The 15651-nt window shown below is 51.3% G+C and overlaps 1 protein-coding gene across 1 annotated transcript; it reads left to right on the top strand.

Moving 5' to 3' along the window:
* LOC122442310 (60S ribosomal protein L12-like) lies at window positions 1–2336 on the top strand. Its single transcript, XM_043469979.1, has 2 exons — window positions 1–12; window positions 1718–2336. The coding sequence occupies exon 2, from the start codon at window positions 1806–1808 to the stop codon at window positions 2301–2303; it is 498 nt and encodes a 165-aa protein (XP_043325914.1). The 5' UTR covers window positions 1–12; window positions 1718–1805; the 3' UTR covers window positions 2304–2336.
* The last annotated feature ends 13315 nt before the right edge of the window (window positions 2337–15651 follow it).

Below are 15651 nucleotides of genomic sequence, written 5' to 3'. Positions count from 1 at the left end.
TCAGACTGTGCAGTGTGGGATCGGTCTGGAGCCTTCCCCCACCTGCACACAGGCAGACACACTCACTCACACTCACTCACAGACACACACTCACACACACACTCACACTCACACATACACACGCACATGGACAGACGTACGCGCACATGTGCACACGCACAGGAGACACATGGACACACTCACACAGACACACATGCACACAAACTCACACACACTCAGACACGCACATCACACGGATGCACATGCAGTACACATATACACACACTCTTGTGCAGACAAGACACCATATGCACACGTGTACATCCGTACACACAGACAGGCACACATGCACGGACACATGTGTGCACAGGCAAACCCAGATGCACACACGTCACACACACACATGCACAATCACCTGCACAGGGGCCATTTGCACGTGGGTGGAAAGTTCTGGGCGCAGAAAGGCAGAGGAATGGGGGCTGGGGAAGCGAGACCTCTGAGTTTCTGTCAGTGGAGTCGCCCCAGCACCTCAGAGCTGGAACCAGGGAGGAGCGGCCGCAATGGGGGAGGAGGTGGATTTGGGAGGAGGGCAGATGGCTCGGGCTGCGTGGGGAGCAGAGAAGGTCCCAGAGGGTCAGCAAGGCCTCTTGGGTCCTCACTGGGGTACTGACCAGAGCCCAGGAAGATCGATTCAGGCTGCGGGGGGTAAGGGGACTGTAGTAGGCCTGGTGGGCTGCCTGGAGGAGGTGCTCAGAGCTGACCTGAGGCTGCACCTGGGGCTCAGGAGGTCTGGGGATGTCGGGGCATCAGCTCCAAGGCGGGAGCTGGAGCCTGGACGGGGACTGGCTCTCCAGGGGCCTCGAGGGACCAGGGCAGGTCCAAGCTTCCCAGGGCTGGTGCAGTGAAGGCCGCAGGGTGGGTTGGGGGGAGCACAAGGAAGCCGCTGCCTTATCTCCTGTCTCTGAACCCAGAGGCACCGCTTCCCGTCCTGATAACATTCTCCTCCCAGACAAGGCTTCTCCGGACTTGTCCGACCCGAGAGTCGTGGGAGCCAATGACACACGATTGAGAACCTCCATTCACGGGATCCAAAGCAAACAATGCCTCCCCACCCACCCCGCTGGACTGAGGGGTCTCTGTGAAGGTGAGGGGGCGGGGCCTGCCAGTCCAGGGGTAAATGGGTGACCCGGAGGCCAGGCGCCCCCGGAACGGACACGGGGACCCCGGCTGGGCAGCTGCTCCTCCTGATGGCTGGGCTGGGTCTGCTCTCCATGCTGGGGGCCCAGGGGCCCCCGCTGATCCCCACCAGTGTTCAGGACGTGAGGGGCTCTGAGAAGGTGGGTGGGGGGACAAGTGTGGCCCAGGTCAGGCGCCTGCGCTGGGCTGGGGTCCCAGTCCTGCAGCTCCCGCCCTGGGTGGACTTGGCCAGAGTCCCCTGTCTGTGTCTTCGGGGACATCTCCCACACAGAGGAGGGGTGCTGGGTGATGCCAGGGTGAGCCCATTCCCCTGTCGGAGCATGGCATCTTCCTGCCCAACCCAGGGGTGCGGGCTCAGCGCGCCTTTGGGCAGATTTCCATCCACAGAGGATCCTCTCAGCCTCTTAATCATGGTGAAGTCACGGCCAAGGCGGGTGGCCTTTCTAAGACGTAGTTCCCTCAGAGGGCAAAATCACAGTTTGCAAGGAACTTTGCATATCTTAAGCCCTTCCATAAACATAAAGAATATTGTCCTAATTAGCTTTCGGCTTTCGGCTAGGAGGAGGCGAAGGTGCAACTTTCTTCAGTCGTCCCGAATCCGGGTTCATCTGACACCAGCCGCCTCCACCATGCCACCTAAGTTTGACCCCAGCGAGATCAAAGTTGTGTACCTGAGGTGCACCGGTGGGGAAGTCGGTGCCACGTCTGCCCTGGCCCCCAAGATCGGCCCCTTGGGCCTGTCTCCAAAAAAGGTCGGTGATGACATAGCCAAGGCAACTGGTGATTGGAAGGGTCTGAGGATTACAGTGAAACTGACCATTCAGAACAGACAAGCCCAGACTGAGGCGGTACCTTCTGCTTCTGCCCTGATCATCACAGCCCTCAAGGAACCACCAAGGGACAGAAAGAAGCAGAAAAACATTAAGCACAGTGGAAACATCACTTTTGATGAGATTGTCAACATTGCCCGGCAGGTGCGGCACCGGTCTCTAGCTAGAGAACTTTCTGGAACCATTAAAGAGATCCTGGGGACCGCCCAGTCTGTGGGCTGCAATGTTGATGGCCGCCACCCTCATGACATCATAGATAATATCAACAGTGGTGCAGCGGAGTGCCCAGCTAGTTAAGAACTGCAAAGGAAAAAGAAAAATAAAGGATCATTTGACAACCAGTGGAAAAAAAAAAGAATATTGTCCCAATTATATTTTGCAAGGCTTACTGCATTTAGGGTCAGTATGAAAGATCAAACGCATTATTATCAAGCATGCTAAAACCTTGGGAGAAGGATGGTGCAAACGGAACGGTATTTGAGGTTTGCTGTGTCCAGGCGCCACCCACTCTCCAGTCACTACTGAGTTCCCCTGGGGGACGGTCACAGCCTCACCTTCTCAGGGCCCTTGGTGCCTCCCTGGCACACCCAGGGATGTGAGCTGGATGTCCCCGAGACTCGAGCCTGTGCTCCCGGCGTCCCCAACACCTGGGCTCCCGCTGTCGTGCCCAAGGCCCCCCAACCTTCTCTGCCCCCTTACCCCCCACATCCACCTTCCCTCTCTCAAAGATGGTCAACTTGATGGTTTCTTGTCCGTCTGGGTCTAAGGGCCCAAATTCCTCTCTCCTCCCCTTTTTCCTTATTAAATACCCGTATCTGGGTCCTCCCTCTTCCCCACCCATGAAAGGACTGCACTCATTCAATCCAAAGAGTCATCCTCATTTTCTCAAGAAAGTGAGCTCCAGGACCCAAGGATGAGGCAGGAGCTGGTGCTGGGAAACCAAATGCTGGTCACTGGTCCCGCCCCAAACCCAAGGACTGCCAAGCACATGTGTGCTTGTCATCAGAACAGAACTGCCCTGGGTTTCAGGGGATGGGGTTTGGAAAGAGCAATGGTTAGAGGGCCTGGGGCCCTCGAGTATGTCAGGACAAAGAAAGGTCAGGCCACACGACCACAGTAATTTCTATGTCAGGTTCCTCAATGACCTAGTAAATGAATAGTTAAATGAATGATAGATGAATGGACGGTGGGTGGAGGAATGCAAGAATAGAGGGATGCATGCACCCATGGATGGGTGATGAATGGATGGATGGGTGGATGGATGGCAGATGGATAAAGGAATGGTGGAAGGGTGGGTGGATAGGGGAAGGATGAGAGGATGGTGGGTGGATGGATGGATTAATAGATAAATGAATGGTGGGTGGATAGATGGATGGATGGTAATAGTTGGATGGTGGATGGATGAATGGTAAGTGAAAGACAAAAGGGTGGTGGATGGATGGATGGTAAGTGGATGAACAGATGAATAAATGAATGGATAAATAGTTGGAGGGAGGGATGGTGGATGGATGGATGATGGACACATGAGATGAGATGAACAGACAGAGGGGTGGATGCCTGTGAGACCAAGACTGATGAGGCACGCGCGGGCACCTCTAAGGGCACAGTCTAAACCGACTTGACCATCACTGTGAGCTCTCTTCACACTTGCTCCCTCCTCTCCTCTTACTTTGCTGGTTGCTTCCTGCCTTCTGAATCTGGAACTGTCCCACTCTCACGGTGTCAATGCCTTGCACGTCTCCACTCGACGGGCTCATCAACCCACCCTCCTCAGGAGGTTAGGGCCACGGCAGTCTTGCAGGAGGTCTCCCTCCAGGGTCAGCTCCCCTGCTGACCAGGTGGGAGGTCGGATCCAAGGGTGGGGACACCCTGTGGCATCTTTCTTCCCACTGGAACAAAGGCTTCATTTCTGGACCTTTCTGGTTGCTTCCCAGAGCTCCCTCGACTGTCTGACCTCTCTCCAACCCACCCAGACTTCCCAGCCCACCTTCCTAGGGCATCTGCCCAGTTATTAGTCATTACAGAAACATCAGGGCTCAGTCCTTTTAACCCTTTTATATTTTTTATAGCCATTTCTTTTTGAAGACTTATTTCTTTACTGGGCTGTGCTGGGTCTTTGTTGGGGCGTTCGGGCTTTCTCTGGTTGCGGCGAGCGGGCACTACTCTTTGCGGCAGTGCTCGGCCCCCTGCAGGGGCTTCTCTTGCTGCGGAGCACGGGCTCTAAGCAGATGGGCTTCAGTGGTTGGGGTTCCCAGGCCCCAGAGCACAGGTCAGTAGTTGTGGCGCACAGGCTTAGCTGCTCTGAGGCAGGTGGGATCTTCCCAGACCAGGGATCAAATTGGTGTCCTTTGCATGGGAAAGCAGATTCTTAACCACTGGATCACCAGCCATGCTCATTTGCTTCAGTCATGTCTGACTCTTTGACCCCATGGACTGTAACCTGCCAGGCTCCACTGTCCATGGGGTTCTCCAGGCAAGAATACAGGAGTGGGTTGCCATTTCCTCCTCCAGGGGATCTACTCCAGGGGACCTTCCCAACCCAAGGATCGAACCCATGTCTCCTAGGGCTCCTATGGAGCTATATCATTGCAGGCAGATTCTTTACTCCTGAGCCACTGGGAAAACCAGGACCACAACCATTTTATATTTTCCTCACAAAAGCTCTTATTACAGACATCCTTTCCCCCCCAGCTTTTAGGATCATGGTATATAAAGCACTGGGCAGGAACCCTAGATATCCCCAGGGAAAAGAAGCTTCACCCCCTGCCACCCTTCATCTCCATGATCAACATCAATGCTACTTTGGAAATAGAATGCACATCATGTGAGTGTTCCTCCCTGCCCCCCAATTCCTGGGGTCCCCCATCCTGACCTTGGGGCTGTTGGAAAAAGGCTTTACGACCTTCCTCTGTGCTCTGGGCAGCAGCTCCCGGGGTCGATCCCATGTCTTTCACGTGGTTATGCGCTAGTTCTCCTGGCAGACTCCATGAGAGCAATGAGGATGGTGGAGGCAGTGAAAATGAGGCCACGTCGCCAGCACCGACCAAGAAGGAACTCAGCCTCAGCTGCCTGGGAAGCACTTCACAAGCCTTGTCTCATTCGCACCTCGCAAGGCCCAGCGCTGCAGGTTCTTGGGAGGACCGGCCTTACAGGCTCTCTGGTTAGCTAGGCACACGGCAAGCCTTCGGACTGGCTTCTGCGGAGACGAGGAACGGAGGCCTCTCGTGCAGAGGACGGGCGGGCCAGTGGTCACGCTGATGTGCCTGGTGGGCCCCGGCGGGCTTATCCTGCAGCTCAGCGCTGTAGCTGGGGCGGGTGCGGGACAGGCTCGGGGTCTTCACCAACACAGGTCAACAGCCCCGCCGGGATCGTGCTGGGTGCCATCAGCAAGATGATCTCGCGTTTCTGACAACAGACCCGATGGTGTAGTTCTGAAGGTCCCATAACGAGAGGCTCCAAGCCCCGTGCCCTCGTGGGGGGAGGAGAGCCAGTCAGGGCACTGACCTTTCCAGTAGCTCCTCCCCACCCCCACCCCGGCCCCCCGCACCTGCCGCGTGTTGGTCTGCACCATCCTGGGCTCTGGAGACACGCAAGTAAAGAAAATGTGTTCTCACCCCTTCACAGCCTCCTTGAGCAACAGATAGGCAAGCTTGGTCCCAGAGTAAGGCCAGTCCTGCTGCCTGAGGCCTCACCAGGCTTGAGATAGGGGGACTTCATCCAGGTTGAGGTCTGGGGGAGAAGAAATTTGCAAGCTTCCTCAGATGACTTGTGACCATTCGTTCTGTGTGGCCAAGTCGGTACTGGCTAGGGACATGGATGGGGGAGGGCATAGGTGTCCACCTGCTTTGGAAGAGCAGGACATCAGAGCATCCGGAAGGAGACAGCAGGGACCACAGTGTTGAAACCATCCTCTTGTTTTGTTTGAGCAAAGATGCTGCAGAATTCCGGGTCAAGGTCCTGGAAGCCTTGGGGAGGGTGGGGCAGTGAGGGGCGCTGACAGAGCAGGAGCTGGCTGGGAGGATGAGCTGGAGACAACCCTTGGGTTGAAGGAGGCATACTGGGGACAGAGCAGGGAAGGAGGGGGCCCTTATTTGAGAATCCAGGGCTCCCCCCTCCAGATTCTGGGACACTTCCATCACCAGACATGGGCTCCAAGGTCATTTCTGTTTTCCAGGAAACCAAGCGGATTCCTTCTGTTTAAAATGCCCTGCCAGGAACTATCACCTGGGAAATTCCAACGCTGTAAGTGACCACTGGCTCAGCCACACGGAGGGCTGGGTCTCCAGGTCTCCGGGAGACGGCATTCCTGTCGGGATGTCAGAGGGGACACCCGGCCCCTGAACATGAGAGACTGGGCTTCTCTGTCCCCTGAAAACCTTAGCTCTCCACGGGCTGGTGGGGGCTGGCAGTTCTCTGTCCTGCGCTCAGATCTGTCAGTCCCCCGGCTGCTCCCAACACCAGCTTGTGGTGCTTCTACACCACATCTGAGAACCAACTTCCTCCAGTTTCCTGGAGCCCAGGAGCTCCACTGCCAGGCCACCCCCCACCCCCAGCGAGGGCCGTTCTCACTGAGGCTGGCCCTGCACCCAGGGACAGGACCCCTGTGCTCCCCCCACTTACCGGGTCCCGCGCTTGGGGGACACTGCGCCCTGTTGGCACAACGCCTGCCATCTCCCCTTATTTCATCCAGAGACCCAGCCAGGCCCTCTGAGGGCCACGAGTCAGCTGCTCACCTGCTCCCTGAAGCATTTGGGAGAACCCACGGGGATGAGCCTCCAGGAGCCTTGGCTGCTGGCAGACATGCTGAGGCCAGTAGAGAGGGGACACGGTGCCTGGTCCCCGCAGCCCCCAGCCACTGCCTCCTTCCACGGGGCAGTGGGAGGCTGCCCCCTCCTGACCTCAGGGCACCCCGCACAGGCCTCCCTCCTCCCTCTAGTCACCGTCCTTCGGGCTCATGGACCCCCTCTGACCCCGTGGGCCCCAGCGAGTCCGATCCGCGTCCCTTCCAGGGTGGAGACCCATCATCCAAATCTGGTTCATCAAGAAGAGGATGCAGGGCCTGGCCTACTTCAAAGAAGTGATGAACAGCCAGCACTTCCAGATAATGGCATTCCTCAGAGAAGTGCTCCAGGGCAGGAGGGGCCGTTAGGACGGCAGCCTGGCCACATAGGGGCTGCCAGCAGCGCTCAGCCTTTGGGTCAAACTGCATTGCACCCTGTTCACTGATCGGGGCCTGTGTGTGTGTGTGAGCCTCCACTGTCTGCAACCATCACTGTTAGCTGACCTCTCTTGGTCACTCTTTTATTTTAAAAATAATTTCTTTATTTTTGGTTGTGCTGGGTCTTTGTTGCTGCCCGGGCTTTTCTCTAGTTGCAGTACATGGGCTTCTCACGTGGGATCCTCCTGGACCAGGAATTGAACCCGTGTCTCCTGCATTGGCAGGAGGATTCTTTACCACCGAGCCCCCAGGGAAGCCCTCCTGGTCACTCTTCCTCCCCCGTCCAATATCCTGAACCCTCAGGCCCTGGCCTCTTCCCTTCTTTCCCTGGACCCCCACCACTTACTGCCTCAGCCTCACTCAACATGTTTCAACACCCCTACTCGCGGCCAGCCCCCACTGGCCAGCACCTACTCCGTGTCTTTCCCGCCGGTTCATCGTGGGTTCCTTCCCCTGACAAGTCACCAGCCCGCCGGGTCTTTTCCTGACAACATTGCCCCATGCCCACTTTCCTTCCCTGGCATCATGTCCCTCCTAACTGCACCTGCTGGGCTCTGGGACGGCCCCCGACACCTGTCCTCCCCGGATCCTGGCTGGGTGAAGCCCACCCTGGGAGCCCACCGCTCGGCTTCATGTGCACCTGCCCCACCATGAGCGGGGCAGAGGCCGGGACCGCATGGGGGCTGGTCTCGCCTTCACAGTATCACGACAGACCACGAGGGCCCTCAGGGACACCCAGACCCCTCCCCGGGGTCCCCGGGGTCCCCGGGTCGCCTCACTCCTCTCCGCTCCAGGCGGCATCTCCCAGGTGCCTTCTCTCCTCACCGCCCACCCCGCTTTCCTGTGTAGGACAAACCTCCACCCTGAGCAAGGTCCCGCCCTTCCCTGGGTTGCGCATGCCCTGGGGGGACAGAGCCGGGAAGGCCTGGATGCGGGTGCGATGCGCCACTGCCCGCTGGGGGGGCTCGGGTGCAGCTTCTGAGCCCCTGGCTCCCTCAGGGAGAGGCCGGGCCCAGGCAGCTGGAAGGGGCACACGCCCTCGGGGGCCGAGCAAGAGACCAGCAGATTCTAGGGTGCGTGTCTGTGCTGGGTGGGGGCAGGGGGATCCTGGCCATGCTGGGGAAAATGGGGGCCACCTCAGGAGGGACTGGGGGGCTGGTTCAGGGTGCAGACGACGAGATGGGAAGGTCACTGGGCCCTGGAGATCAGGCATAGAGAGCTGGGGCCCTTTCTGTTGGTGTGGTACCTCCCAACCCCACCAAGCCGTCAAATGCTGGAGGTCCTTCCTCCGAGGCTGAGAAGACAGGGCATAGGGAGGAGGTGTGTCTGGGGGTTTCCCCACCATCCACCAGCAGAGCAACTCTCTGCCTTCCAGGACCAGGGGGCGGGTGGGCCCTCTTTCCTTGGAGCCTTCACCCTAGGGCTCCCAGGCATGCGGGCGGCTCCTGCCCCAAATGGCACTCACAGGCGCCTGTGCCTGAAGGCTCTGGAGGGCCCCACCTGTTTGGGGGTCTTGGCAGGCAGGCTCCAGCCTGGGGTTGTCCCCGGGGACAGGGGGCAGGTGTCCTCTCTGTGCCCAGAGGGCCCCGGCTGAGACAACAGCCTTCCCGACGTGGGCTTGGTCGGCTGGCCTCAACTTCCCGGACCCACCTTCACGAGTCTCCCCTGCAGGCCGCACCCCAAATGAGAACCCAGAGGCCCTGAGACTCTCCGAGGGTTTTGTGGAGCGCAGAGGGCTGGACAAGACAGAAATCACCCACCCGGCTCAGGCTGCTAATGGGAAGGTGTGTTTGTTGCTTCTGACCTTTTAGCTGTGATCTCCCAAACCCAGGAAATGACTTTTGGCCTGTCCTTCCTCGTGTATCACGGTAATCATGTGAAAAGCCTGGAGCAATATACACGGCCCCTCATCGCGCTATCTCCCCACTTCTGCAGGTATCTGTCAGTTACACCGTATTTTCTGACGCACAGGAGCAGCTCAGGATGCAGAATCACAGGGACCCTGAAGCTCACCTCCTCCAGGTGGTGCTTCTGAGTGACCTGCACCCCTTTCCTCCCAGAGTCAACCCCCCGGCACCCCTCAGTCTGAGTGCCCAGGCTGCCCGTGTTCCCTCTGTAGCCATTCCCTTCACCATCCACAGTTTTGCCCTCTGTGAGACGTGTGTAAGATATTTGCTCCTAGGCTCCTCTGTGAAGATGGTCTTGATCCTCTGAGATGCACATGGAAGAACTCTCCATTGCGTGTCTTCTCAATAGAACCCCTAGGTAGGGTCTGTGATCGGTAGGGGAGTTAGACAGTGTTTTCCTAGGGGACTGGTTAGGGATCCCCTTTTGACTAATAGATGAGCTGGGCTAGAAGTCCTGGGCTCTGACCCCTCGTGGCCTTAAAGATCAGGGCATTGAGGACACACAGGTCCAGGCGCTTCTGGAGGTGCTTGGAAAAGGCAGCAAAGTCCAGGGGACTGTCCAGTGAGAATCAGCCCTGCCAGCGGTCAGGGGCATTCTTTCCAGGTCAGCACTCAGAGGTCTTCCTCCCTTCCCTCATCTTGCTGATCTTCTTCCCCAACAACATTGTGTCTACTCCTGTGGACGGTCATCACGTATCCTCTCCCCTAGTGGAGGGAGCTGGGATGTTTCCAGTCTTTTGCTCTGATGAGGAAGACGCAGGAAATAAAACATATACATGTCAAGTGTAGAGGTGTTTCTACAGCATAGAATAGAAGTTCCTCTTTGTATACAGCTCGAGTGTTCTTTTAGCTTATCAGGTCTTTCGTGTGTGTGTGTGTGTGAGAGAGAGAGAGAGATTATAACCAGAACTGAGTATACTTCCTTGTGCTTAAGCCTCTGTTCACTTTTTTAAGTGAATGACAGGGTCTTTTGTGCATATTCTCTGCATGACTGCTTTTTTCTTTTTAAAATCTAAGCGACTTTATATAAGGCGGTCAAGCCACTGTGCCTGTGACATGAGGTGCAAGTATCTGTCCCAGCTGATTGTTTTTATGTGCTTTACCTGTACACACTGTCAAGATGTCAGTTCCTTCCCAATCTGTTAATATCTATACATTAACACAGCCTTTATAATACCTCAGCAGACATCTCGGGGAGAAACTGATGTGATGATTTGAACGTTTACATAAAAATACAAAGGCTGAGAACACGTAGGATGATTTTGAAGAAGACAGTGGAAGGCTTCACCAGCAGGCATCCAGACTTCTTGCGAAGCTCCAGGACTTGGAGCAGTGGGGCGGGGCCAGGCACACAGCCAAGGCAAGGATGGGGTCCAGCCCAGACCCGCACAGGGCGACGGTCATGACTCTGACCAGCCTGAGGGGATCCAGACCTAAACAGCAGACCCTGCATCCTCCCACGTAAGTGCAGTCCAGCATGGGCACACGGGCATCGCACTTGTAACTGAGAGGCACTGCAGAGCTGGCGAGGGGATGCTCTCAGCGAACGGTCCAGGCCCACCTGTTACTCATTTGGAAAAAAAGTCCATCTTGGCTCTCATTTCACATCATAAATAAAGATCAAGGTGGAGACAGTGCTAGGAGGATAGACTCTGTATGATTTCAATAGCTTTAAGACCATGGAATTTTTGCACCTTGTTTTATGTCCCTGGATGTGCTCCACTGTGTCCTGCTTCACAGCCTATGGGAACTTGAATAGAATTTGTATCCTACTGTTGTGTGACATTTGTATAGAGCTTAATTATGCTGAATTGGTTCATGGTGCTTTTCAGGTCTACCATATCCTTCTACTTCTCTGTATATTTATTCTAGTAATTTTGGGGAGTTTGATATTAAAACTTCAACTAAAAAGCTTAATTTATTTACTTTAAAAAAATAGTAATATATAGTAGAACCATACTAGTTCTATATTTTCCAAGTCTCCTGTAAATATTAAATGTGTTATCATCCTTTCATAATTTAAAAAAATAAAATAAAAAACACTTTTAGAAAGGTTTTATAAAACAATGTAAAATGATGAAATACTAGATGTACAAAAGTCAGGTGTGAACACTGTAAACACAGCATGACCTTAATTAGGCAAAATAAAAGCACAAATACTTAAAAAAAAAATCAAGGTGGATATTGGGTCTGGGTGTGAGAGTTTAAAACGATGACAGTTCTCGTAAAATAGAATATTTTTGTTCTTTTAGTAAGCAAAGAGAACACAGACTACACTAACAAAAGGGAAAATTGATAAATTGGATCTTTATAAAATTAAGAAATTCTCTAGACCAAATGACACCATTACGAGAGTAGAAGTGGCCTGAGCAGAGAGGACAAACACCTTCCCTATTGACACCGTCTGCTGGGCCTCATCCAGTGTTTCCGGATCAAGCAGGTGGCGTGTGTGCGGAGTACCTGCGTTTCTGACTGGTAGCTGATGCTACTGATGACTCGAGAACCGATTTCAGAGGATGCGTGGAATAGCCACTTGGCAGTCTTTGATGTGCTGAGACCATCATAAAGCTGGACAAAATCTACATCAGATTCTGAGAACATTTTCTCTGCCTGAGGCAGATGATTTTTCATTCACTGCATGGTTCAAATGCCCTGTCAGCCTTGTTCATATCCTTCCACCCACTGGAGACGGACTTGTCCATTACATAGGAGCCTCAGGTCTCTTTGGAAGCTATCCCTGCTCTTAATAAAAATAGGTTCCAAAATCATTTTTTTTCAAGCCATTAATGCACATGTAAAATGTAACCTTGTTTTACAGCCAAACTTTAAGTTACTAAAAATTTATATTTCTGCAATGTTGAAAGTATCTATTATTGTACAGGGTGGGCTTTCCCATGGCAGCCAGAGGAAATGTAATGGTGAAATACTACACCTGCGCTGGGTAGCATGTCTGAGCAGAGTATGCGTATCTTTAGAAAGTATTGAAACTGCACTCCTCGCGTGGGACTCAAACCCACCCGCAACTCAGGTGGAACTTAAACCCACAATCCCTGACTTAGGAGGGAACTTGAACCCACTGTCCTTTCACTGAAACCATTAACCAGGTGTCAGGACTTACTGAAGCTCAGGGTTTTTTTGTCTCATCACAGGAAGAACTGAACGTGAGGCAAAGAGTGAGTTTATGAGCATCCATACTTGCGAGAGATACAAGTGGGCAGATGAGCAGGCTCTGCCTTGAGGACTGAGAGGGCTTTATTTTTGTAAACAAAAGTGGGCAGGGGAGACCCCCACCTTCTTCCTCACTCTTGGGCAGATTTCAAGGCTTACATCATTAGTTCCTCTTCTGACCCTATAGGGTCTAGCTAGGACTGTCATGGCACTATTTACATCAAATGTACAGTTAGCACAAGGATGGTAACACAGACTAAAACATGATAACTCATCTCAGCTTTCAGTATAATGTCCTCTTTCACCTAGTTTTTCCCCTTTCACCTACATTTCTGTCTTGGCTACATGCAGAAATGCTACCCTTCAGGAACTATCAAGTCCCTGACTTCATGGAACGAGATTCAGAAGCCCCAAATCTTATTTCTTGTGCTTTAACTCTCTGGGCTTGTGGCTTGAGTGTTCCTGGCGCTTGGATGCACCTGTCTTCCTTCAAAGTAGTGCAGATTGTCACTAGGTTACTGGATTCTCTTCTTGAGTGGTCGTTAGCTTACAACAATCTCCCAAACTCCCTTAAAATTTCTGTTTTGTCTTTAATCCCCCAGTGGCATTTCTAAATTGACTATTTAATTATCCTACTCTATCCCTATCAATGGTTGTGGTGATGGTGGTTTAGTTGCTAAGTCGTGTATGACTCTTGAGACTCCTCAGACTATAGCCCGCCACCCTCCTCTGTCCATGGGATTTCCCAGGCAAGAATACTGGACTGGATTGCCATTTCCTTCTCCAGGGGATCATCCCAACCCAGGAATCGAATCCACGTCTCCTGCATCACAGTCTCCTGTACTGCAGGCAGACTCTCTCCTGACTAAGCCACTGGGGAAGCCATTCCTATCAATACAACCTCAGAAAGGGGACTGAACAATTTATGCTCAAACAGCCATGAGTGAGAGATCTGAATTGCCCACATCCTCACCAGCACTACGGGATGTTTTTATCTCAACCACTCTGGTGTATGTGTGGTGATATCTCGCTATGGCTTTAGTCTGCATTTTCCTAAAGCAATGTACCTAAGGAGTAATAATGTGCATATCACCACCATTTGGTGACTTTTTTGTGAAATGCCTAGTCAAATCTTCTGTCCATTTTTTTCTGATGAAATTGTCCATATAAGTAAGTCTGTGTTGGTCTCGATTTAAACAGCTTCACACAGAATTACTTTTTTTATTGTGCGTTTTTTTTTTTTTTTAAGTTATAACATTTAATTTACCACCTTAACCATGTTAAGTGCACAGGTCAGTAGTGCTCAGTACATTTACATTGTTGTGAAACAAATCTCCACCCAGAGCTTTTCATCTTGCAAATTGGAAACTCCACACCCCAAACGAGACTCCCCCATCTCCCCTGCCCTCAGGCTCCTGGTAAGCACCATCCTAGTTTCCATTTCCATGAGTAAGACCACTTTAGATGCCTCCTAGAAGTGGATTCAACAGTGCTTATCTCTTGTGAATGGCTTATTTCACTTATCATAATGTCCTCAAGATTCATCTATGACATTAGCATATACCAGGATTTCTTTCCATTATAAGGTTGAATAATATTTCACTGTATGACTCAACCACATTTGTTTATCCATTCATTCACTACTGAACATCGGGGTGCTTCAACCCCTTGGCTATTGTGAAATATGAGCATGCAAATTTCTCTTCCAGACTCTGCTTTCAATTCTGGATAAAAACACAGAGTTGGAATACTGGATCACAGAGCAATTGTATTTTTAATTTTTTAAGTCATCTCCATACTGTTTCCCATAGTGGTTATGCCTTTTAAAATCATATCAACAATACACACAAGTTCCAGCTTCTCCATATCTTTGCAAACACTTGGTATCTTCTCTATTTTTAATTAAGCAGTCAGCCTCATGTGATGTGTGAGATTTTATCTCTTTGTGTCTGGGGTTTATATTGCTCTAGTGATTAGTGATTTTAAGCACATTTTCATATGCTTGTTGGCCACCTGTGTATCATTGGAGAAACGTCTATTCAAGTCCTCTGGCAATTTTTCAACAAGTACGAGTACTTTACTGCTTCTGGATATTAGCCCACTGTTAGATACATGATTTTCAAATATTTCCTGCCGTTCTGCTGGTTGTCTTTTCATCTGCCATGTCCTCTGACGTGGGCCTATCTGACTACTTTGTTGTTGATGTTTCCTGTGACCGCTGTCACATACGGAAAGTCATTATCAATCTAGTGTCATGAGCGTTTCCCGTTTTATTTTGGGAGTTTCATAGATTTTGGACTTTCATTTGGTCTTTAATACATTTTGAGTTAATTTTTGTATGGTATAAGGGCCCATTTTTGTTCTTCTGCACATAAATATCCAGTTTTCCCAACACCATTTGCTGAAGAGACTGTCCTTTCCCCATTGGGCTCCCTACTGAAGGTCAACTGAGCAAACACCAGGGTTCATCTACAGGCTGTCTATGCTCTCCCTTTGGTCTACTTATTTTCATGCCAGTGCCATGCCATCTTGATCAACAAAGATTTGTGATGTGTTCTGGAGTCAGGAGGTGGCATCCTCCTACGTTGCAATTTAAAATTTTGTTTTGGCTGCTCAGGTTCCCTTGAGATTGCAAACGGATTTTAGATAAATATTTCTATTTCTGCAAATAAAACGCAAAGACTGCTAGAGATTGCACTGACTTTGTAGATTGCTTTTGGTAGTATGAACATTGTGGTGACACTGTCTTCTAAACTACGCACTTGAGGTTTCTTTCCATTTATTTGTGTCTTTAATTTCAGCCACGTCTTGTAGTTCTCAGTTTATAAGTCTTTCACTTTCTTGGTTAGATTTCTTCCTAAGTATTTTGTCCTTTTGATGCCATCGTAAATGGAATCTAAATTTTAGATTGTTGACTCTTAGCATACAGAAATGCAACTCATTTGTGGGCTGGCTTTGTGTCCAATAATTTTGCTGAATTACTTTATTAGTCCTACAGTATTTTCTGGTGGAATCTTTAAATAAGAGTTCCCACATACAAGATCACATCATATGAAAATAGAGATTACTTACTTTTCCCCTACAAACTTGAATACCTTTCCTTTTTCATGGCTAACTGCCTTGGCCAGGACTTCCAGTGCTGTGCTGAATATAAATGGCAAATCGATACCATTGCCTTATTATTGCTTTTAGAGAAAATATTTCAGTCTGTCATCACTCTGTTAATTTAATGTGGGTTTTTCAGAAATGGCCTTTATTATGTTGAAGTAGTTTCCATTTATTCCTAGTTTGTCGAGTCTTTTTTGTCATGAAAAGGCGTTGAATCTTGTCCTGTCCCTTTTCTACATCAGTT

This window comes from Cervus canadensis, chromosome 5, assembly GCF_019320065.1.
Source record: "Cervus canadensis isolate Bull #8, Minnesota chromosome 5, ASM1932006v1, whole genome shotgun sequence".
Lineage (NCBI taxonomy): Eukaryota > Metazoa > Chordata > Mammalia > Artiodactyla > Cervidae > Cervus > Cervus canadensis.
This window is presented reverse-complemented; position numbering and strand designations above follow the sequence as displayed.